At 35.6% G+C, this 26054-nt stretch overlaps 1 protein-coding gene across 1 annotated transcript in view; it reads right to left on the bottom strand.

The window, feature by feature from the left end:
* Positions 1 to 3261: 3261 nt before the first annotated feature.
* Positions 3262 to 26054, bottom strand: part of LOC120071672 (callose synthase 9-like) — a 92137-nt gene continuing 69344 nt past the window's right edge. The window contains exons 25-44 of the mRNA XM_090311104.1: positions 18211 to 18345; positions 12474 to 12542; positions 12223 to 12400; positions 11955 to 12069; positions 11400 to 11519; positions 10734 to 10849; positions 10565 to 10648; positions 10350 to 10462; positions 9992 to 10044; positions 9735 to 9911; positions 9104 to 9151; positions 8416 to 8574; positions 8008 to 8121; positions 7838 to 7926; positions 6397 to 6555; positions 6110 to 6212; positions 5176 to 5295; positions 4846 to 4896; positions 4570 to 4752; positions 3262 to 3686 (exon numbers count right to left, since the gene is read on the bottom strand). Of these exons, the coding sequence (XP_090167230.1) occupies positions 3489 to 3686; positions 4570 to 4752; positions 4846 to 4896; positions 5176 to 5295; positions 6110 to 6212; positions 6397 to 6555; positions 7838 to 7926; positions 8008 to 8121; positions 8416 to 8574; positions 9104 to 9151; positions 9735 to 9911; positions 9992 to 10044; positions 10350 to 10462; positions 10565 to 10648; positions 10734 to 10849; positions 11400 to 11519; positions 11955 to 12069; positions 12223 to 12400; positions 12474 to 12542; positions 18211 to 18345 (2384 nt within the window). The 3' untranslated portion in view covers positions 3262 to 3488. The remainder of the gene's footprint in view (positions 3687 to 4569; positions 4753 to 4845; positions 4897 to 5175; positions 5296 to 6109; positions 6213 to 6396; positions 6556 to 7837; positions 7927 to 8007; positions 8122 to 8415; positions 8575 to 9103; positions 9152 to 9734; positions 9912 to 9991; positions 10045 to 10349; positions 10463 to 10564; positions 10649 to 10733; positions 10850 to 11399; positions 11520 to 11954; positions 12070 to 12222; positions 12401 to 12473; positions 12543 to 18210; positions 18346 to 26054) is intronic.

The following is a 26054-nucleotide window of genomic DNA, read 5'->3' as shown; positions in this document are numbered from 1 at the left end:
ACTCCTCCATATTAAACCTCTTCAATATCTCTCTGATTGTGTCCATCCTTGCAACAGGTGCAAAAGTTTCAAAGAAATCAACTCCCCAGACTTGTACATACCCTTTTGTCACTAATCTGGCCTTGAACTTATTCACAAAGCCATCAACATTCAAGCTTCATAAGGTGTCTTCTTCTCTAGTGCCTTTGTCGGTAAACTATTCAATAGAAAGATAGATGTGTTAGCTACTATAGCCTAGAAGTCTTTTAACAAGTTCTTCTCATACAACATGTGTCTTGTCATCTCCATAATATTCCAGTTCTTCCTGTCACTCTATTTTATTGTGGGATATATGAAGCAGTGAGTTGATGCTCTATCCCAACTTTTTCACATAAGGAATTGAAGCTTTGTAATGTGTACTTAGTCTCATTATCAAACCTCATTGCTTGGATTTTATAGCCACTTTGATTCTCAACCCATCTTTTAAACTTTAGAAACACTTCAGCTACTTCAGATTATTTTTTCATGAAGCAAATCCAACACATTCTGGTATAATCATCAATAAATATAATGAAATACCTACTACCATTCAATGAGAGAGTTGGTTGAGGTCCACATAAGTCAGTGTGGATAAGCTGCTGTTTCTCAGTTGTTTTCCACATTGACCTCTTGAATGACAACCTTGTTTACTTTCCTATCAAACAAGCTTTGGAGTTTGTCTTTAGCTCCTCCAAAACTGGTACTCCAATTGCCATCTCATTCTTCTGCAGATATTGCAATCCCTTTCAATGAAAATGCCCTAAACTTTTGTGCCATAGATCAGTGTCATTTAGTTGACACTTGAAAGCTATTTTCTCCTTTTCGAATGGATCCAGTGAGAAGCTCTTGTGCTACATCTTTATATTGAATAACTCATTCCAATTGGAGTTGAAAATGAGGTATTTCCCATTTTCAAATAACACTTTAAATACCTTCTCTACTAGTTGACTAACACTTAACAAGTTTTGATCGATCTCAAGAACAAGCAACACTTTAGTAATCAACTTGGTTCTTGTACAACTCTCTATTGACACCGTGCCCTTCTCCTTCACTTTTAGATATTTACCATTCCCGATCTTCACCTTTGACTTGAATGACTTGTCAAGGTCTTTGAACAACTCCTTGTCACCTGTCATGTGATTGGTACAACCACTATCAACAAACCAATTGTCACATTGAGTGGTTGATGAAAAACAGGTAGGCACAAATAGTCGATCATCTTCTTGTTGTACTGCAACATGTGCTCCTCCTTGTCGTTGAGTTTCCTTATAGAACCTTTCAATGTGCCTCATTAAATGACACCTTCTATACTTTACATCTATCCTTCTCCAACATCTAAAATGTGGACGATTCTGATTCCCACAATGCTTGCATGTAATGCCTTTATAAGGAAACTTGCACTTCCAGCATCCTTCACAATTTTTGAGCTACTGCTGCCACTTCCCTTTTTTCTTTTCCACTTCTTCTCTATTCCACCTTCTCCTTGCTTCATTCTGACTTTTGGTGCTTCCTCAATGCTTCCTTCCTACCTCATCAACCTCCTCTACTCCTGTGCTTACAATGCACTAATTAGTTCGATCACTTTGAGTTGAAAGAGGTCCTTGGTATTTTCTAAGGAAGCAGTAGTTGCTTCATACCACTCAGGCACTGAGATAAAAATCTTCTGAACCAATCTATCATCAGATAAATCAGTTTCCAATGCTTTTGCCTTATTGGAAATTTCAATCAACTTGTCTGAGTACTCTTTAATAGATTCAAAATCCTTCATTTGCATCCTCTCAAATTCTCTCACCAAGTTCAACAGTTTCACGCCTTTAATTCTTTCATTTCCTTCACACCCAACTTTGATTCTATTAAATATGGTAAGAGCCATTGTTGCATATAGACAAGCTTTAGCTTTTGCCTTCCTCGTGACCCTATCCTTGTAAGTCTTGATCTGGTTCATTGTTAGATTATCAGAAAGTGAAGCAACTTCATAATCTTGCTCAATTGCTTCCTGATAATCACAACCCTCCATGTAGGCTTGCATTCTGATAGCCCATGCTTGGTAATTATCATCATCAAACACAGGTGGGCTAATGAAAAAATCTTGCTTGGTCTTGACTCTATCTCACTCAATCCTCATAAGTGTATCACTCGGTTTCTCTTAGGGATATCCCAATCTCACTCACAAGTCCCTTAATAATTCAACTATTATACCATTGTTCTTATTAGAGAGAAAGAAGAGAAGTGAGGAAGTGTGTAATTTTATTCTATCACTTCTCACTATAAATACTAATGCTACATGCTAAAAATAGCTTAGTTGATAAAAAACTCTACTAACTTAACTCCACAAAAATAGCGACTAACTCCAAATATGGGCACTAATAACTTTCCAAAAAAACTAGCACTTTGGATTAATTCAAAATAACAAAAAATAGACTTGTACTTGAGTTACTAACAACTAGCAAGAGAAAGGTGGGGAGGAAGAAGAGAAGAGGGGAGAGGGGAGAGCATACCTTTGAAAAAAAAATATTTTCTCCATTGAAAATTTCTTATTCAAAATGAACATTAAGTGATAAAGTAAATATGTTGAAGAAATTGACACAAAAGGAAGAGAGACAATCTTGGAAGAAAAGAACTTTTATTAAGAATTTACAAAGATGGACACGTTTGAGAGAATACTCTTTCTCACACTCACTCATTTTCTTTGCTAACTCTCCACCTCCTATTTATAGGCATGAGATCCTTAGAACCCTAACAAAAGGATCTCTCTGGATTATTCTAGGATTCTAAATATCTAATTTCTTGATTTATTTTATCGAAAGTTGTTCCAAAATATTTTTAGATTTTTTCTTTGAGATATTTATTCATACTACAACATAACTCTAGAAAAAACTCATTTACATATTTATATCATATGGTTGATACTCCAAGGACCAAGTTAGTGTTATATATTTTAACAAAATACTTGCTACAAGCTATACAAACGTTCTTACTAGAATGTCAATTTAGGGCACATTTGGATTGACTTCAGAAAAAAATGCTTCCAAAAAAACTCATTTTTATTTAAACATTTCCGAAAAAAACTCTTTAAAATACTCATCAAAAGTTATTTGGAGTGATTTTCAAATACTATTTTTTTTTTTTAAAATAACTTATTTTTTAAATTAAAAACTTAAAAATGTATTCTAATCACTCCATTAATTGATAATAATAAACAGGAAATTAACAATCCAAACCAAAAATGCTGAGTGAACAAAATTAAAATAAGGGGAGCATGAACTGCAGTATAAAGTTGACTGGTTAAGCAATCCAAACATCTGAAATGAGAAAGTACAACAGATTGAGTAAGAGGATATAAGGAAAATTCCTGTTAATCATCTATGCTACCTAACAAGTCTTGCATCTAATTTAGAAGGATACAAACTGCTACGATTCCACTGGCGAAGTCATAGGGCAGTGTTGGGATGGTATGCAGCAAGAATTAGTCAGATCTTGAGTCCTTGACTGAAAGCCTGGCTGAACATAAGTCGATTTTGGACTGTCGATACAAATGGAAACCATGAAAGGAATGCAATGGGGATAAAGATGAGCATCCCCATGCCGGCATCGTACAACCGAGCAATTGAGCAAACGGATTTCCAGAGTCCCAGTTTCTTTATTAAAGGTTTCCAAGCGGCTGCAATCTGAAACAGCGAGTATTCCATTGTCAGAAGTTTTCAAGTTTACAAAGGTCAGGAGTTTTAAAATTTTACAAAGTTGGGGAAAAGTCTGTATCTTTTGATTCCATCCTAACCACAAGAATGAACGTAAAAGTGTATATATATATATATATGTGCACGGTTTCTGGGAATTAAGATTCAAGAAACTCATTCGACGAAGGCTGTGTTTGAAATATTTTGAACAGGATCAAAAAGTACTTCCCTCAAAATCATCGTTTATGGAAAATAACATAAAAGGCTTTTGAACGAAGCCAAAAAGAGCTTCATTGGGAAATTATTTAGGTTGTTTGGCCTAAGACTTTGACAAGGAAGCACTAAAACAAATTTGAGACTCTAGAACCAAACATTAAGATCCCGTTTGGTAATTCTTTTTTATTTTTAAAAATTAAATCTATTTCCTTAAAATCTTTTTATGATAGTTTGCATCTTTCTAAAAGAGTAGAAGAGTTGAATTCTGAGTCAAATTTCAAAAACAAAAATAAATTTTTAAAAACAACTTTTTCTAGTTTTCAAATTTGGGCTTGGATTTTGAAAATGTGGGAAAAAGTTAGATAAGAAAGCAAGAAATTTAGGAGTGTTTGTAGGCTTAAGTTTCAAAACTACAGACCATAAACCAAATGGTTACCAAATGGAGTCTAAGTGATTTGTTACCGAACACTCTTTACTAAGCATAAAATGCTTAGGTACTTTTGTAAAAAGCATTCCCAAATACAGCTCATAGATCATTTGTTTATTGACAGCAGACAAAACTAAAATAGTCTTGACCAGGGATGTGACCCTATACTGTCAAATCAACCAAGATAAATGGCGTAGTAAAACAATAGGACGACTAGACTCGGGAACTCACAGAAAGAATGCCCCATCCCGTAGGTATAAATGCCAAGATGCAAGCAAATACATCAGGCAGTGACAAATCTGTAATAGCAACCGCAACTGCCAGGCCAGCCAGCGTCAAAAGGAAAGAAAGACCTTGGAAAAATCGCAACGAAAACTGAAAATCGACATTCATCTTCTGGCTGATGGTAAACACCTGCCGAACGGAGAAACGTGGAAGATCAAATGACTATCAAACATATCAGTGAACTTACAGGAAACTAGTGGTGATTTTGACATTGGGACATACCTTGAAAAGAACTATAAGCCAAGCTAACACAATCCAGGAGAACCCATATACCTAAAGAGTTGCACATTTTGGAGTTAACAAGAAGTTAAGAAAGAAAATATGGAAAGGCTATAAAAGAAACTGAAATGACTACCAAGCTTTTTAAAACATCAAACTTATTTGGAAGCTGCCATTCTTAAAACTACTTGATGGCTAAAAAATATAATAACATCAAACTGCTGCTCATAAAAGATATTTAAATAAAACTTCCATATTTTGAACTTTCTCATCCAACATTGGTAAATGTAAGTGAAAAACACAAAAGGTTAGTATTTCATAGAGAGACCATACCGATAATGATTTGATTGATCCTTGCACGTGGAGCTTATAAACAATTCCATATTGAAAAATAAAAAATCTTAGCTTTAAAATTGTCTCTGCTATTCGCCCTTCAATGGTTTTTATATGTGCCTGTAGATTGTAAAAGCAGTTTACATTTAGACTAGAAAAGAACGAGTAAGTCTAATATATAGACGTTTATCTAAGTTATCTAATTACCTAAATTTAAAAGTTAGTCTTTAACGGTAGAATGAGGTAAAATAAATCCGTATCAGTAATTTTGTTTAGCCTTTTTACTGTATAGTTGTGGTTTGAAAATAAAAAATTGCATAACAAAATATTACTCGTAGACATACACTAGTATGTGTATATGGTTAGTGCTAGATTGATATGGAAGACAACTTGTTAGTTCTATTTAGGGCAGTTAATAATAACTGAAACATTTCATTTCTCTTCTGGTGCGAGGATTACATATACTCATTTATTTAAATAAAAACGTACAATTTATAACTTTTCAGTGACTTGAGTATAAAAGTTAAAAAGAAAGAACTAGGACCGAAATTACTGCTTCCATACAACTAAATATAGATCTTGTAACCACAACAATGTTGCATTGTAAGAGAACTGATATTACTATTAAATATAGATTTAAAGGGACCTACATTTAAAAATTGAGAAATTTTCACAGATAAAAAAATGTCAAACTATTTACAGAAAAACAATTATCGACATTGATAGGCTTTTATCATCATCTATCGGTGACAGACTTCTATAGTTTTTATCACGGATAGACTTCTACCAGTCTCTATCAAAGAAGATCAAAATTTTGCTATTTTTGTACAAATAGTTTCCCTTATTCTTCTATTTTTAAAAATCTCCCTCTAAAATCTATACCAAAAAAGGAAAAACAACAAGTAATAAAAAAGTACACAAAAATTTGAATTACCAGTTCTGAGTCCCACCATGCTTCCCAACTTTCTTCACCCTTAACACCAATTCGACCTTGGTAAAAAAGCCATTTGGTCCATTCCCAAAAATCCTCCACGGTCCTTAAAGGAAATATAACGAATTAAAATTACGATTTTGATTATCTATTAGATTCAGGATAGAGCTTTTGTGAGTCCATCTACTTTCCACGTAATAGGAAAATATCTTGAAGGAGCCTTTTTTTTGTTGTTGTAAATTATATTTAAAATCAACAAAGAAAAAGATGTCATGGCAAAGATGGCTTACTTCTGCCACTCAAACCCAGATGGATTGAACAGATAGGGAGCAAAAAGCCAGGATATTGCCATGAACCAACTGCTAAGAGTTACAAAGATGTATGCTAATGAACCACCTGAACTATATCCATAGGCCATGCATACAACCAACAGAAGCACAACTTCAAATCTGAAAACACAATAATGTAGATAACTTAAATATTTGTAATTAAAGATACTATAATGATAATTAAAATTGTATAATTTATGTCCCGTTTGGTAATCATTTCATTTTTGTTTTTGTTTTTGTTTTTGAAAAGTAAGCCTATTTCCAATGATAATTTGCAATTAAAGATACTATAATGATAATTTTTTTTCTTATAATGATTTGCATCTTTCTTAAGTACAATGGTTGAATTCTTCGCCAAATTCCAAATTCCAAAAACAATCTTTGAAAAACTACTTTTTTTAGTTTTCAAAATTTGGCTTGGTTTTTTATACCATTGCTAAAAAATAGACAATAATGGAAGAAATTTGGAGATGGAAGTAGTGTCTATAGACTTAATTTTCAAAAATAAAAACCAAAAACCAAATGATTGACTTCAGAATCTTAGATTTTCTATTTAGTACTTATGGTTTTAAAAATAACAGTTTCACCCTCACGACTTGAGCATAGTTTCAATTTGGTATTTAGGGCCATAGAAGTTAAATTTAGTCCCTCTAGTTGGCCAGATCTCATAGATTGTCCTTCAGTTACCATATGACTACGTGCCACGGTTTAAGAGATGATTTGTGAGTAAAAACAATTGGAAAATTTTAGAACTGAGTAAAAAAAAAAAGAAAAGAAAAAATTGAGTTTTTGGGTGAGTAAAAACAATTTAAGAGATGATTTGTGAAGTTCAATTAAATCATAGGAGCCAATTTGGAAAATTTTAATTATTTAAATCATAGAGGCCAAATGGAAACAATTAAAAATCATAGGATCCAAATTGATAGTAGACCCATAAGGCCATACCATAAGACCTTTTAAGACCACAAGAACCAAAATCAAATTGGTTTAAAGGGGAGACGCTGATGAGATGTGGTTGTGCTGTTGTCGTAAACAAAACAAACTTGTATTTTACATGCTTTCAATGACAATGAAGGTTCAAGCTAGTTTACACATGCCTCGACTATTTTGGATAATTTTCTCACCTTGCAACATTTGAAAACTAGTAAAATATAAAATATCCCAGTAAACTATCATGATGTAAACCCCATGATCTCAAACATATTTGGGTTCTTAGCTAATTACATGGACACATTAAATAAATTAAGAGTCCTTTTAAATTTTAATTTTGATCCCGTACATGAATGGAAAGTAAATAAAGGGCACCATCCATAAACTTAAAAAGAAGTAATTTACACAAACAGCAGAGTTCAAATAATACGTAAGAAAACTCTCATGTGAAATGGGAAAGAATGGCACAAACCCTTGAACAAAATGGCTGCGGGAGTACAATCTGTAATTTTCAGAGAATTTGATATGGCTAACCACAAATCCCCTTCCAGTTGCATGATACTGTAAAGAATTAGAGTTGTTAAGATACTATAGGGTACTCTTGGAGATTGACAAAGGAGCAACAAATATAGCACAACAAACCTTTGCACCGCCATGAAGAATTGTTCGGCCAAAATAGTGAGCTTTTGTGCCAAGAGAGAATGTGAAGAACATAGAACAAAGCTGAAGCTGCATGGTTATGAAGCTAACAGTAGCCTGCAACCGGGGTTCAGAGTAATAACTGAGACAAAAACAAAAAGATTCCCACAAAGAAGATAACTAAATAATGGTCTCATTCATAAGAGGACTGTTTGCACTTGCTCTTGCATATATCAAGCATGGGCGCTTCATTTGGCCAGAAAGCATTTGCCGTTAATTTTGAAGCTAATCTTGAGACGTGTGTGTGTGTGAGAGAGACACAGACAATGATTAATGTCATGTTCAAGTTGTATAAGAGCAGTCAACTTTTCTTCATACAACAAACAATATACATATTTGATTAGCATTTACCCTGAAGAAACCTTGCTCCAATATGAATCCCAAGATCATAGGCAAGGCAGTGCAGCCACCAATTTGGATGAGGAACTGTGTATTCAAAGCAACTGACAATGCCGTAATATCTGTAATATTAGCTCTATCTTCAATGGTCTCACCAACTCCAAATAGTGCCTGGAACACAGTCACGCATCACTTTTAAAGAGGAAATATGTTCATACAATGTGTAAACTAGTCGTAAAAAGGAGTGCAAGTCGAAACCCAAAAAACCGACAAGACCTAATCCAATTTTCAAAAAGTTGGTCCCAGCATCAGTTTGACCAAAACTCAATCCAATCTGACACACAGCCCTACTCAGAATTATGTCCAGCAACAGAGAAAAAGAATACAATCAGATCGGAAATAAATGACAGCTCATTAATTAAAGAAAATTAACCTGATACACATTGTAGCCACAACTTGATTAACTCCACTCACCTTAATTGTATCAATCAAATAGTTTTAGTGCCTACGAGAGTTGAAAAGACTTAAAAAAAACTTTTGATTGTAGAGACACAGGTTACTTCCAAACAGCTAGTCAGCTCATGGGTGATGGGCCATCCAGACGATTTTAAATTTATATTATACTACAAAGCAGGTAACCTCTAACTGAAAAAACATCTTCATTTCTTATATAAACATATTCACATAAGATAAAACTTACCACATATGCTCTTCCATAGAGAAAAATGTATACGACTAGCACCATTAACTGCAGAAGATTATATACAAAGAAAATAGATCAGATTCCTCATAAATTATGATAACAGAATTATGAGGCTGTACCACAATTACTCATTAACATACAATCTTGTTCTTGTTAAAATATGTTTCAACATATTTTTACTTCGATGGAAATGTTGTTTCTGATTAAAAAAGAAATGGAACCTCAATATTTTTCCTAAGATGGGTAAACATATATTGCAGGAAGTGTCTCAAAATTAATACGAATCAGAATTGGTTGGTATCTAAATTAGGCAAAAAAGGGGGGTTGGTATCTAAACTTTAAGCAGGAATAATCAGGATATTTAGTACATCATCAGGAAAATTATTGGCTAAAGGGACTCAAGTTTAATAATAAAAAGGAAAAACAAAAAACAAGACTAGAACACGTAATAAGCATTGCCCTTATTTAGCAAACATTAGGCCTTTTCTTTTCCCAGATACACAAATCATTAATATCCCTAACTAATTGGGCAATGGATTCAAACTCTCTCTTGTTAAATGGGGTCTAACTACAAGTTTTAGAAAATGAGTAATCATTGCTTAATAATTTACATGTTTTACTGGCATACCATAGTACAAAAGTAGTAGCCAACAGTGGTGATATAGAATGACATCATCCGGAAAAAATCAAACAGTTGGCCAAGCCTATATACATCACGGCTAAGAACTTGTTCTCCATTACCACTAGCAATCTTTCTTTCAAAAAGAGTAATCTGGTTAAGACCACCATCTCGTCCTTTACCGACCTGAAATAACTCAAAACAGTTTTGATAAGTTCACCATCAACTGATACCATTACTAGAAATTAAATGGTGACAAATTCCACCTGAATATACTCATGATGAGTAACGTTCCCTTGCCTCAATGTTGTATTAAATCCTTCAATACAGAAAAGTACTCAGGTAAATGAAATCTTATGCCTCATAAGGGGCAATGACAAAATTCACACCAGTAATGATCAAGAAAATGAAATATGCACAGAATAGAGAAACACATTTTTTTTTTTCACAACAAACACACTAAAATCTATTTGCAAATGATATATCAACCACATCATACTGGTACCAACCCTTCAGTAGCTTCGGGACTTCAATATATGGCATCATAAAACAAGCCATTAGAGTGTAGCTAATTTAAATGAAATAAAACAACTTAAATACATCCTACCAAGTAAAAGGGGATACCTGCAAAGACATCTTCACTAATGTTGATAACACGGGAGGCCTTGCTGATGCCACCTCGTGTTAGATGAAAAACCCTATCAAAAACATCTGGATGGCCATAATGCATACGCACTCTGGCCAAATTTATAAAAGAGTTACTCTCAAGAAGAAACTAGAAAGAAAAATATGAAAACACTAATATATCTATTGCATGATGGCAATTGGCAAGTACATACTTCAAAGGTTTTGCCAGAACACGCTGACAAAGAGTCACAAAACTAGCTTCTTGATTTGACATGAATGAAGCAAGAGATGAAACACTGTGCAGATGAAGCAATTATTACACGTCATTTAAAAATAGTAAACAAAAAAGGAGTTGAATTATTAGCTACAAATCGTAAGTACCTCCCCGTAAATACATGTTCCCTGACACCCAGTATGGTAGGAGGACGAATACCATGATCACGATCAAATTCCTCAAGAAGATTTCTCATCTTCAATGCTTCTTCAAAGTAATTATCCTAGATTTGCAGAATCTCACATGTTACAACAAGCAATGAAGTAATCTGACACAATGATACTATGTTTATGAGCTACAGACCTTGTTTATACAGCATGGAAGAGTGGAACATCTAGCATTCTGGTATCTTTACTTATATGTCCTAGAATGGCTTCATTAAAAATTATGCTACGAAACTAACACGAGGTACAATATACAAGTGTTTTTGTTTTTTCTCAATAAATTATTTTGATGAACTATTTCCCACTATCTTTGTGCCTGTATACAAATCACGTCCAAAAGGCATATCTTGTCTTATTCATCCTTATATTATAACAAGATAGGTATATCTTTTAAGAATTTATACAGCAAGGACTCTTTATCCTTATTTTTAAAACTGTTTCTTCCATAATCTTTTTCCATTTTTAAACAAGCATAGACAACTAGTAAAAGTTGAAATATCCAAAATATAAGTAAGCATCGTGCCTACATAAACTACCAAATTTCAGTAGAATTGCTTTAGCCCCAGGAAAACTAAGAGAAACAACAATAAATTAAGAAATAACTTTCACCTGATTCATATCAATTGTCTGAACAACACTTCCACGAGTAAAAACAATAGCATGATTTTGATTCTCAGGCTTTCCTTCTCCCAACTTTGGATCTCCAGGCAATTTGATTGAATATATCTCCTATACAATGGGCAAAATACAAAAAATAAATCAATCAAGGGGTGGGAGGCAGAATAAAGAAAACAATCTAGAAATGCTGGAACTTAACCAACTACAGTAAGACAGCTCGAGATTAAGCAAGGAACAAACCACGGATCCTAAATTTGCAAATTGTTTCAAGTAAATCTTGCACATAACTATATATATGCAATTTTAAAAAGAAAAAGAACATTCCTTATCCCCCCCCCCCCCCCCCCCCCCCCCCCCCAAAAAAAAAAAAAAAAAAAAAACACAAAAAAACATCAAAGAGATGAAAACCAGAGAAGAAATGAGCATGACGTGAAGAAGACTGGGAAAATACTAGTATGAAAAACAAGAATAAAGGCAAAAAAAAAAAAAAAAAAAAGGAAAATCTTTTCCATGCAATATAGAAAGGTAAAGGGAAAGAAATAAGACCTTATCGTTTCCATTGATATCAGCCTTTACAAGCTTTGAGTAAAATTCTTTGTGCACCTTACCATCCTTTAGGGTTTCAATATCATCGATGTAGGCAACACGAAGGGCTTCATTTCTATTTAAAAGTATAAGACATTAGAAACAAAAAGTAGGATTTCAAACACAAAAAAGATGCTACTTAGCAAAAAGATTTCCCCAGGAATAGTTAAATACTCATATTTCTTTTATGTGGGGAATTCAGTGGGGGCAAAAATACCAAGCAACCCACCTTTGCATAAGCAGTGCAATGTCGGTGGCCTCAGGTTTTTGTTGTTTTCTTTGTCTTCCATATATCTGGCATGTCACAACATATGTAAATTTAAGATCTACCTGTGCACGTGCTTCAGGAGATAAATCGAAACCCCGAGTATCAGTAGCATCAGTACAAGGAATGGCAGCTTCCAAATCTGATATTCTCATATGGTTAGATAATGCAATTTCAGTAGGAGGAACTAGAAAAGATTAAGTGATTCTTCTGACCTCCATAAGTTCCTCTCTCTAAATAAGTCTGCAGCATAAGAGCTTTCCTATAGTGCATCATTCCACGAACTGCAAAAAAAATCTCCTGCAGCTTAATCTATACATTTATATCTACATAAAATGTAAGAATGGACAATGGATGAACTATCTTTTGACAACAATGCCCTCCTACTTCTTGCAGATTGCTAGATTGTTACCGTCACATGCAGTTAAACCCTTTGAAATTTGGTCTGAGAGAAATTAGAGGATTTTCAATGACAAAACTCTTTAGTGGTGTGATCAGTTTGAAGTTGCAAGGACCAATGCCTTGTCCTGGTGTTCTCTTTCTAAATTATTTGCTATTTTTTTCATTCAAGATATGTCTGAATTGGAGTGCATTTATCTTTTCAATCTAGGCGTTTATTGCTCTGGTATTTTACGTTCAGTGACAGTTTTTTATCTTTTCATTATATCATGAAAAGTGTTGTTTCTTAAATTAAAAAAAAAAAAAAAAAAAAAAAAAAACACTAAAGGTTGAGTATGAGAGTTAGTAATTTGACGGCTGACATTATTTAGTAGTACCTAAAATTATTTATTGTCTTTTAAATACAAAGTATTCTTGTAAATTATCATAGTATTTGGACAAACTCAACTATTTAAAAAGAAAATAAGTTTTACTGATATAATCAAATAAAAGGTCATGTGCAAACCACGTGTAAAATGTACTCAATAGTTTCAGAGAATAATGATTTTATTCACTTAATCAAGCTAAAGATACATATATATAGGCAATTAAGAAACCCTAATTTAGGAGATATAAAATTACAATAAAGGACAACTAATTATAATTACAATATAAATATATATCAATAAATACATGTCATAACACTCCCCCTCAAGTTGGAGCAAATATGTCAATCATGTCCAACTTGTTGCACAGATAACTTATTCTTGCTCCGTTTACTGCTTTAGTAAGGATATCTCCCAATTGATCACCGGTCTTCACATACCCTGTAGATATCAACCCTTCTTGTATTTTCTCGCAAATAAAATGATAGTCCACTTCAATATGTTTAGTTCGTTCATAAAATATTGGGTTGGATGCAATATGGAGAGCAACTTGATTATCACACCATAGTTTAGCTGGCACAGTAACACTGAAGCCCATCTTAGACAAAAGTTGATGTATCCACTCTATTTCACACACAGATTGTGCCATCGTTCTATATTCTAACTCAGAACTCAAACGGAAAACTACATTCTGTTTCTTACTTTTCCACGACACCAAGCTCCCTCCTACAAAAACACAATATCCAGAAGTTGGTCTCTTATCTTCTCGAGATCCAACCCAATCAGCATCTAAAAAACATTCAACCCTTGTATGACCATAATCTTTATATAAGATTCCACTTCTAGGTGCAACTTTTAGATAACATATGATTTGTTCAACCACAGCCCAATGATCCATAGTCGGGGAAGACATACACTGGCTCACAATACTCACAGAATAAGCAATGTCAGGTCGTGCCACTGTTAAATAGTTCAACTCCCAACTAATCTTCTATATCTCTCAGGATCGTTAACAATTCTCCTTCCTTTGTCAGTTGCAATTTTGGTATCATCGGAGTACTACATGGTTTGACTCCTAGTTTACCTATCTTAGGCAATAAATCAAGTACGTATTTCCGTTGGGATAGGTAAATACCTTTCTTGCTTCTCATTACTTCAATACCCAAGAAATACTTCAACGACCCCAAATGTTTGGTATGAAATTGACCCTAGAGAAAAGTCTCGAGAGAGGATATACCTGATACATCATTTCCAGTGATAAGGATATCATCATCCTATACAACAAGCAAAGTAATACCATTGTCAGATCGTCGATGGAATATAGAATGATCAGACGTACTCTTCTTCATACCAAAACATTCCAGTGCTTGACTAAACTTACCAAACCATGCACGAGGACTTTGTTTCAGTCCATACAAAGATTTTCGAAGGCGACATACCTTATCATTCTCCCCCTGAGCAACAAACCCAGGTGGTTGCTCCATATAGACTTCCTCTTGAAGATCACCATGTAGAAAAACATTCTTAATGTCAAGTTGATGCAAAGGCCAATTGTGAGTAGCAACCATTGATATAAATAGTCAAATGGAAGTTAATTTAACATCAGGAGAAAATGTGTCAGAATAATTAGTCCCATAACTTTGAGCATAACCTTTGGCAACTAAACGAGCTTTCAACTGAGCTACTGTCCCATCGGGATTAAGCTTTATAGCAAACACCCATTTACACCCAATAGCCTTCTTTCCAGTCGGATGCAAAACGAGATCCCAAGTACCATCATCATCCAAAGTAGTCATCTCCTTAATCGTTGCACTACGCCACCCAAGATGAGATAAAGCTTCATTGACAGAGTTAGGGATAGAGGTGTAATCAATTGATGCAATGAAGGAATAAGTGGGAGAAGACAACTGGTTATACGAAACAAACGAAGAAATAGGGTAAGTACAAGTGCGTTTACCTTTTCGAAGGGTAATGGGAAGATCATCACTCGGTCCCGGATCAAATGTCGAAGAAGCCAGTGGTGAAGGACATGAGTTTGAAGGTGGCTATGGAGGACGTCTGAAGTAGACTCGAATAATCAAAGGGTCATGAAGGAGAAGATGATGTAGAAGATATAATCTCATAGATAAAAAGATTTTCATCCTCCCTCAGACACGGACTCAACGGTGATGGACTAAAGGGTATATCTTCGAAGAATGTAACATCAAGAGATACAAGATACCTGTTCAGAGTAAGACAATAACAACAATAACCCTTTTGAACACGCGAATAGCCTAAGAAAATGCATTTCAAAGATTTTGGATCCAATTTGGTACGATTTGGACGAATATCCCAAACGAAACAAACACAACCAAAGATCTTAGGAGCAATAGGAAACAAAGATTTTATAGGAAAAAGAGTGCGATAAGGAATCTCTCCATTTAGGACAGAGGAAGACATTCTATCAATCAAGAAGCAAGCAGTAGACACAACATCGGCCCAAAAATGCTTTGGAACATGCATTTGAAAGGATAAGGCACGGGCTGTTTCAAGAAGGTGTTTGTTCTTTCTTTTAGCAACCCCATTTTGAGATGGAGTGTCTGCGCAAGAAGATTGATGAATAATGCCATGACCACACAGGTAAGATCCAAGTACATGAGAGAAATATTCACCAGCATTATCAGTTTGCAAGGTTTTGATGGAGACATTAAATTGATTCAAATTTCGACATGAAAAGCACAAAAATGGGACAATAACTTAGAACGATTTTTCATTAAGTATAACCAAGTTACACGAGAATAATCATCAACAAAAGTAACAAAGTAACGAAAATCTGTTTGAGACACTACAGGAAAAGGACCCCAAATATCTAAATGAACTAACTCAAAAGGAGCACGTTTATGAACCCTAGGACTAGAACTAAGACGATGAAATTTAGAAAACTAACACGAATCACAATTCAAAGACGAGAAGGAACGAAATTCTAAATAAAGTTTCTTCAGCACAAACAACGATGGATGACCCAAACGACAATGAACGTCAAACGGGGATGTAACTCTAGAACAAGCCATAGCTCTTGGTATCTGATTGTAAAAAATGTAAAGACCCCCAGACTCATGTCCTCTACCAATAATCTTCTTCGTCATACGATCCTGAAACAAGCAATAACTAGGAAAGAACGAGATAAAACAATTAAGGTCATGAGTAAGTTGGCTAATAGAAATTAAATTAAAAGACAATTGAGGCAAATGTAAGACAGAGGACAAAGAAAGTGATGGAGTGAGAGAAATGATGCCGAATCCAAGAACAGAGGAAGTTGATCCATCTGCCAAAGTGACAGACGAAGATGAGACAGGAGACAGAGGCATAGAAAATAAGTTAGAATTACCTATCATATGAGCGGTGGCTCCAGAGTCTATGACCCATTTGGTAGATGATGTAAGAAGACATTTCGTATTACCTGTCTCGACAATGGTGGCAATAGGATTTGATGAAGAAGATGTCTGCAAGGATTCTTGGAATACTTGACATTTAGCAAAGGAACAGACTTTTCAGCCATATCACTGGTGGAAGCTATCTGAACATGTTGAGATCGTTGAGTCTTATACAAGAATTTTCGACAATCACGTTTCATATCTCCTGGCTTACGACAATAGTGACATACGATCTCTGGAGAATTTGATATTCGATTATCATAACTAGGCTTCAGAAAATTGGTAGTCGTCCCTAAAGTACCAGGGGATGTATTATTATTCTTACTCATAAGAGCACTGTTCGGTTGAGAAACATGCGAACTGGACTGAGAACTCTCAATATGAAGAACATGACTGAAGGCTACCTCTAATGATGGAATTTCAAAATAAGAAAGAATCTGTGTTTTAGCCATTCCAAACTCAGGTGAAAGTCCATTCAAAAATATCATAACAGCCATCTTTTCTCGTTGAGCTTGTTGAACTTTGACATGAGGACTAAATGACAATAGTAAAGCAAGTTCAGTAGTTGTCTTCTTAAGTCTCATAAAATAACTTGTAACAGATTTTGCTTTCTGTTCAACTCGGAAGAATTGCATACAGACATCAAACATTCTATGAATGTGTTCTTTCCTAGAGTACAAAAATTCTAAAAATTCTAAGAGTTCTTTCACAGAATCACAATGATCTACCAAACCAACAATCTCACTTTCAATAAAATTCTTAATCTGAAGATAAAGTCGAGCGTCATCACGAAGCCAAACCTTTTTCTTTTCATCTTTTGGTGGCTCCTCAGTCACATGATCATCCATATCTATACTAAGCAAATAAAATTGAATCGTTCGATGCCAATCATAGTAATTTGATCTATTTAATTTGTGTCTAGTTATCTTCGATGCCAAGAGAATTACATTAGATATGACCATATGCTTCACTTCATCCATTATTAGCTAATAAACGGTTTGTAGATCTCACAAGCAGAAAGAACAAACCAGAATCGAAATCAAGAATCGAAATCAAAGGCAAACCAAAAGAACAAAACTGCTCCAAATTGAACAAAACAGTAACAAACCCTAAGCACAAAAGGGGTATTTTATCCAAATAACTCACAATCGAGCAGATTTCTATGAAACCAAATGCACAGAATGATCAAGAACGACGGGCCAAGAAGAACCCAACTAGTAGAAAGTGGAGAGGAAGTTCCACGTGCTCCCACGCGTCGACATGTGGCGAAGGAGGACAACTGTTTCCGGTGGAGCGTGAGCTTCACGCACGGCTGTTTCCAGTGACGGATGGTTGCAGACATGATCGGACGATGACGACACTTCTCCTGGGATGGGTGGTGAGGCAAACGGCCACTCAAACTTGATGACTCAACTCAAACCCTAATCTTGTGAGAAGCGTAAACCCTAACATAGCCGTTGAACGAATATTCTAAACTCTGCTCTGATATCATGTACTCAATAGTTTCAGAGAGAATAATGATCTTATTCACTTAATCAGGCTAAAGATACATATATATAGACAATTAAGAAACCCTAATCTAAGAGATATAAAATTATAATAAAGGACAACTAATTATAATTATAATATAAATACAGATCAATAAATACATATCATAACATAAAAGACTAATGATCTTTGAAATGATATCTATATTTTGTCCATAGCTACGTAATCTTCAGAATTTATGCAGATCAATGAACAAAGATTAACCTCAAAACAACATAAAATTTTACCTGTTCTTGCTAACGTCTGTCCTCGATAAGAGGCCCAAAATCGCAGTGCAAGGATGTCATTAGGGTTACTAAATGATTCTGGGTCAACTTCAGTCTCATCACGGCCAATTCGAGCTAGAAAGTTCTTCCACTCATCTACCATGATTTTTTGTTTTTAAGATAGCATGAAAAGTAGGACAAAAAGGTGGAAATGAGGTCAAAAGAAAGAAGGGCCACCAAGAACACAAACATAATGGGAAATCACCGTCAGTGAATGTCCACAACTCATGATAATGAGTCGTGCTGAGATTACACTAAAATGACATACATTAAACTTGCAAATTTAATTCATATCTATTAAATTCTTAAACTACACAAAATTTCAATTACAACCATGAACCAAACGAATATAATAAAGTCTCTAACGTTAACAACAATTAAAAAAGAAGCCTAACCGGTGACTATTGTGACCATTTGGTGTGTGGGGATATCTTGTCTCCGCCTTAAATATCTTTAGATAATGAGAAGGTTGTTTCTTATTAAATAAAATCGTTAACAACTGTAGATGTGTATTTTTTATTATTCTGTCTCTATTCTTTCCTTTTATAATGAAAAGGTTCAGACACTTGGTTTGGTTAAGTTGTTTTGGTTCAAATCAAATTCAGTCAGACCAGTTTCGTTCATGGATTTCAGCATCTCGTTTTGCCTTCACGAGTCTCTATTCCATTTTCAAATCGGTCATCCGTGGGTTTTGTTTTAGATTTCTCTTTGTGGATCTCTAATTACGGCCCAGAAGTTCTTTGTGTTTTCGTTCTTTGTGGTTTCAGTTTTCAGCCCAAATGTTATTCCTCTTTTCGTTCTTTATGGGTTTCAGTTTCCAACCCAGAAGTTCTTGGTGCTTTCATTCTTTGTGGGTCTTTGTTTCCAGCCCAGATATGCCATAATTTGATTCGGAAGTTTTCTTCGGTCATTTTACAAACTCAAGGTGGTCACCACTATACCACCTTGAATTTGAGGGAGGGTGTTAGCGTAAACTAGGGTCTATGATTTATTCCAATTATGTAATTCTCCTAATTACTTCTTTCCTTTCTTCTATTGCACTTTATTGTATCCGTGGTGTGTATTTAATCTTCCATTCATCTTACTTATTCCATAATATTCAAAACAACAACATTATGTGGAGAGATTCTTTGTCAATATTTTCTTTTGTATTGCTATTCCCTTTCCTTATTTGTAATGAGTCTCTCTTCTATGTAAGAAGACAAGGTTGCATATATGAACATCAATATATAGAATATATTTTTACCCTCTCAAATTAAGATGATATCTGTTGAAATTAGGGTGTTAGCCCTAGGGGCATTTTTGTCTTTTCACTGTACTCTAGGGTTTTTGTTGATTATTTCCTTTATTGTGAAATTTTATATTGTACTTATTGTATTATTTTATTCTTTCCTTATTTGTAATTGAATTGATTGACGATTGAGTGCAACTTCAAAGACCCAACATGCATTTTTTTTGCATTGGGCTCTTTCATTAACAGCTATAAATATAAGTAAGTTAGTCTACCATATTTTTTCTTGACGGAAAGAAAAGGAGATGGTTCCATGTGCTCTGATTCATTATTTTGATTCGAATCTAGGAGCACTACCCAAGTGTTTCAAAGAAGGGTTATCCTGACGTAGGTCTGTTACCCTTTCCTCCTAAGATTAATAAGAGAAAAAATAATGTTTTTTAGCATGGTATCAGAGCAACAAAATTTTTGAAACCCTAAAAACCCAAAAACAAAACCATATATTTTTTTTTCTTTTTGAAACCCTAGAAAAAAAAAAAGCCTTCTGCTGCATCCCATCGAAGTCCACCGTTGGTCTCCACCGCCGCTGCCGGTAACAACGACGCCGAGCTCTGTCACTGCCTTCCGTTTGTTTGCCGCCACCGTTGGCCACCTGGAGTTCCAGTCGCCTAGTCCTAACTCCAACAACCTCAATATTTCAGATCTCACGTGAAGCAAGGAAAAGGAACTAAAAAGCTCCACCAGCGGACGTTCGCCTGAAAGTCGCAAACATTGTTTGAGTCGCATTTTTTGGTCGCGATTTCGCAGTCTGTCGTCCGACTGCCGTTTCCACTGCCGACCGGTTGCCACTGTTCGTTAGCTATAATTTTCTTAGTTGCTGGTTCGTTTAAGCCTCTGTGTTGTTTTTTTTTTCTTCAAATCTACTCATTTTGTATTTTGGGTTTCCTTTTTTTTTTTCCGACGATATGTCGAACACTAAGGTACCCATCACTCGAGTTTGTGACAATCGTGGCCATTCAACCAGTCCCACTGTCCAAATAACTACCATTCGACTCAATAGGGATAATTTTCTTCGTTGGTCCCAAAGTGTTTGGATGTATATTTGTGGACAAGGGAAGATTGGTTACATCACAAGAGAAAAACCATTCCTAGTCCAGATGACCCTTCATTCGTTGGATGGGATGCTGGAAACTCCATAGTTATGACTTGGCTTGTCAATTCCATGGTCGAAGACATTGGTTGTAACTACGTGTGTTACTCTACTGCCAAGGAATTATGGGATAGTGTAACTCAGATGTATTATGATTTGGGCAACCAGTTACAAATATTTGAGTTGAACTTAAAATTGGGTGATATACGACAAGGAACTAGCTCCGTTACACAATACTTTCACTCATTAAAAAGGATTTGGCAAAAGCTTGACCTCTTTGGTACGTATGAGTGGAAGTCTACAGAGGACAAAAAGCACTATAGGAAAATTGTTGAAGATGGTCGTATCTACAAATTCCTTGTCCGCTTCAATGTTGAGTTCGATGAAGTTAGAGGTAGAATACTTGGAAAAACTACTCTTCCAACTATTAATGATGTTTTTTCTGAAGTTCGCAAGGAAGAAAGCCGCATAAATGTTATGATTTGCAAAAAACCTATTGACTCAGTTGAATGCTCTGAGTTGGTGACTGAAAATACTGCAATGAAGGCTTCTAATCAATCCAATAAGCCACATGAAAAGCCTTGTGTCTGGTGCGACCATTGCAATAAACCTCGACATACACGTGAAACTTGTTGGAAACTTCATGGAAAACCTGCGAATTGGAAAAGTTCTAAGCAACATGCCTCTAATGCTAATGTTGTTGACTCCAGCCCGTTTAATAAAGAGCAAATTGATCAATTTTGAAGCTGCTACAGACCAATTCATCATCTGGTAATCCTAGTGTTTCCTTGGCACAATCAGGTACTTGTCCTCAAGCTCTCTCTTGCCTTAATTCATCTCCATGGATTATAGACTCTGGAGCTTCTGATCATACGACCAGTTCCTTTTGTTTATTTGAATCATATTCTTTTGTGTATTGCAATGAAAAAATTTGCATTACCGGTGGCAGCTTCACCTCTATTGCAGGAAAAGGAACTATTCCTTTGACTATAAAACTTATATTACGTTCTGTCCTTCATGTTCCAAAATTAGCTTGTAACTTGTTGTCAGTTAGTAAACTCTTTAAGGATGCTAACTGTCGTGTTATCTTTTGTGAAACTCATTGTATCTTTCAAGATCAGGAATTGGAGGGGGGACGATTGGACGTGCTAGGATGATTGATGGTCTCTATTACTTTGATGAAGTTTCTGCCAGTCATAAAAAAATTCAGGGCTTGAGTAGTGTTTGTTCTCCTTCCGTTAAAGAAACTATCATGCTTTGGCATCGTAGATTAGGGCATCCAAATTTCTTTTATTTAAAATATCCGTTTCCCAATTTATTTAAAGGATTTGACTGTTCAGTTTTTCAATGTGAAAGTTGCATTTTTGCCAAACATCATCGATCCACCTATTTTCCTAAACCGTACAAAGCTTCATCACCTTTTTCCTTAATTCATACTGATGTTTGGGGTCCGTCTAAAGTCTTAACTCGTAGTGGTAAGTGTTGGTTTGTTACCTTTATAGATGACCACACTCGTTTAACTTGGCTTTATTTGTTAATAAAAAAAAGTCAGAGGTAAAAGAGTTTTTTGTTCAGTTTTACAATATGATAGAGACTCAATTTCAAACTAAAATTCGAATTCTTCACTCTGATAACGGCACTGAATATTTCAATGAACAATTAACCAATTTTTTGCAAGATAAGGGCATTTTTCATCAAGCTACGTGTCGTGACATGCCACAGCAGAATGACATTGCTTAGCGAAAGAATAGACACTTGAAGTTGCTTGTGACCTTATGTTTTCTATGAATGTTCCAAAATATTTGTGGGGTGATGCCGTTCTTACAGCTGCATATCTGATCAATCGAATGTCGTCTAAGGTTTTGAATTTTAAAACTCCTCTTAATCACTTCAATGAGTTTTTTCCTAATAACCGGCTCTTCTGATTTATGAATTAAATTGTTTGGGTGTACTGCTTATGTCTATACTTCTCTTTCTCGAACTAAGCTTGATCCTCGAGCCACTAAATGCATTTATTGTAGGCTATGTTTCTCATAAGAAAGCTTACAAATGTTTTGATCCTTTGACCCATAAGTATTTTGAGAGTATGGATGTGTCTTTTTTGGAAAATCAACCTTTTTTTGGTCCAAATTTTCTTCAGGGAGAGATATCTAACCTTGAAGATAATTTTCGGGATACTTTCTCTCTCCTAAACATCAGTGGTCCTGCAATTATGAGCTCTAGTCCTTCGATACCAAGTATGGAGAGTTCTTCTTTAGAGGGAGAGACACTACAAAATGACTCTACGAGTCAAAATCCTGAACTTCGAGTTTATACTAGAAGAAACTTGACTCAAAGAGTCCGAGATCAGACAATTGACTTATCACAGGACCAATCAAATACTCCGATGAATGATCCTGATGATTCAGGTATTAGACACTCTACTCATATTTCTCTTAGTTCTTCATCTCCTAATCCTTTACCTGATGTCTCTGCTCTTGATATTCCAATTGCCCATAGGAAAAGTACTCGTAAATGCACCAAATATCCCATTGAAAACTATCTTTCTTATCATAGATTGTCCGACTGTCATAAAGCCTTCACATCCAAAATAACCAACCTATTTGTTCCAAGGAATATACAGGAAGTTCTAAATGATTTGAATTGGAAATTAGCAGTGATGGAAGAGTTCAATGCACTGAAACAAAATTGCACATGAGACGTAGTCGAACTACCAGAAGATAAGAAGACGGTGGGATGCAAATGGGTGTTCACTGTAAAATGTAAAGCTAATGGTAGTATTGAAAGGTACAAGACCAGATTGGTTGCCAAGGGGTTCACTCAGACCTATGGCATTGATTATCAAGAAACATTTGCTCCAGTAGCTAAAATTAATTCTATTATAATCTTGTTGTCTGTGGCAGTTAATTTTGATTGGCCTCTTTATCAACTTGATGTGAAAAATTCCTTTCTCAATGGGGATCTTGAAGAAGAGGTTTTTATGGACTTGCCACCTGGTTTTGAAGTGGATCTCGAGATTAACAAAGTGTGCAAGTTAAAGAAATCATTATATGGGCTTAAACAATCTCCCAGAGCATGGTTTGAATGGTTTGGAAAGGCAGTCACAAGCTATGGATTCAGTCAAAGTCAAGCTGATCATACTATGTTCTATAAACATACTGGAAATGGTACGTTGATCGTTTTGATAGTGTATGTTGATGATATCATTCTTATAGGTAATGATGAGACAGGACTAAATATCTTGAAGAAAAACCTTGCTAATGATTTTCAAATCAAGGACCTGGGATCCATAAAGTATTTGAGTTTGCCAGATCTAAAAGTGGCATTCTTGTCGACCAGAGGAAGTATATTCTTCACCTACTGAATGAGACAGATTTACTTGGTTGCAAGATAGTAGAAACTCCTATTGAGCAAAATTTAAAATTGGTTGCTACAACTGAAAAAGAAGTAAAAGAAAAGGAAAAGTACCAGAGGCTTGTAGGGAGACTTATATACCTCTCTCACACTCGTCCTGACATTGCTTTCGCAGTTAGTATAGTAACTCAGTTCATGCATGCTCTCGGGTCAGTTCACTTTGAAGCAGTTTATAGAATTTTGAGATATTTGAAAGATACTCCAGGAAAAGGTATATTATTCACGAAGCATGACCACCTAAACATTGAGGTTTACACTGATGCTGATTGGGCAGGAAGCATGACTGATAGAAGATCTACTTCGGGGGATTGTTCTTTTGTTGGAGGAAATCTGGTTACTTGGCGAAGTAAAAAACAAAGTGTGGTTACAAGAAGTAGTGCTGAAGCAGAATTTAGGTCATTAGCCCATGGTATTTGTGAGAACATATGGATAAGAAGACTATTGGAAGAATTGAATTTCTCTCAGACAATGCCCATACGCATCTATTGTGATAACAAGTCAGCAATTTCCATTGCCCACAATCCAGTCCTTCATGATAGGACCAAACATATTGAAGTTGATAAACCCTTCATAAAGGAAAAGATTGATGCAGGAATAATATACATTCCCTTTCTCCCGACAGTAGAGCAAATTGCAGATGTGTTAACCAAAGGTCTTCCAAAGTGGCAATTCAACAAGTTGATTGACAAGCTGGCTATGAATGATATCTTCAAACCAGCTTGAGGGGGAGTGTTGATTATTTCCTTTATTGTGAAATTTTATATTGTACTTATTGTATTATATTTGTTGTATTTTATTCTTTCCTTATTTGTAATTGGGTATTTCTTCTATTTAAGAAACCCTTTCCTCCTAAGATTAATAAGAGAAAAAATAATGTTTTTTAGCAGTTTTCCTTTTTTTTCTATTTAAGCATGTAGCCTCTGTGTATCTGGTGTATCCAATTATAATAAGAAAAACTCTATATCGTAGTTTTTTCTCCCTGCATTAGGGTTTTCCATGTATACCTGTGTGTGCCCTCTCTTCCTTCTCTTTCTACTTTTCATCATGGTATCCGAGCAAGGAGATGAAACTCTAGCCATCATCGAGGAAAATCAAACAAGAGAATCACAAGTGCGATCTGGCACCACAACCACGGATATTGCACTTGTCGTACAAACAACCATAGAACGATACTTCCAGACGATCTTACTGCATCTTCATCAGTCAATTGGAGTAGCCCAACCCGGAGACAGGTAGCCGACTGGGTAAAAAATCAACAGACCCAAGCGGCTGATTGGATCGATCACCAAACAGCAGCCACAGAGGCGATGGCGCGCCAAACGATCGGAAGCCAGACGCGATCGTAACTTCGCGTCGGCCATTCCACGAGCAGTGGCCATCCGATCGAAGACACCCATCTAGTCGGAGAAATTTGGGCTGGTTCCAACCGAGTGCAGCCGTTCGTTCAACCCTAGTCACCGCTCGGTTCCACTGCAGATTTTCCTATTCTAGCCACGCCTTCCTTCCAGCCGAGAGTGAGTAGTGGTTTCAGCCAAGGAATTCCCATGGGTGGCAGATTGGAGATAGGTGAATCATCTTCATATCCGGAACAAAAATTTGATTATATCTAGGAATAGTTTGCTCAACTTCAACTCCAGATTAAACAGCAAAATGAGTCAGTTCAGCAACAGATGGCCACTCTCGGAGAGGTTCTTGGGGCTACCTCTAATGGCCGATCAGAACTCCCCTTTAGTCTACCACCTTTTTCAGGAAGCCCGATAACCTCTTTCCCTACTTTGTCTACAATAAATTTATTTTCGGGTGCAATAGGGAATACTGCTAGCTGTATTGTAGAGGAAAATTTAAATGGTCATAATTATTTTTCTTGGTCCCAACCATAAAAATGACCCTTGAGGGTCGGCATAAATTCAGATATTTACAGGAGAGATACTGAAACTGAAATCAGGTGACCCTTAAGAACGTATATGGAAGGGAAAAGACTCCCTACTGCGGTCTATTCTACTAGGGAGT

Source organism: Benincasa hispida, chromosome 2 (genome assembly GCF_027475165.1).
Source record: "Benincasa hispida cultivar pf3 chromosome 2, pf3_genome.v1.1, whole genome shotgun sequence".
In the NCBI taxonomy this organism is placed as follows: domain Eukaryota; kingdom Viridiplantae; phylum Streptophyta; class Magnoliopsida; order Cucurbitales; family Cucurbitaceae; genus Benincasa; species Benincasa hispida.
This window is presented reverse-complemented; position numbering and strand designations above follow the sequence as displayed.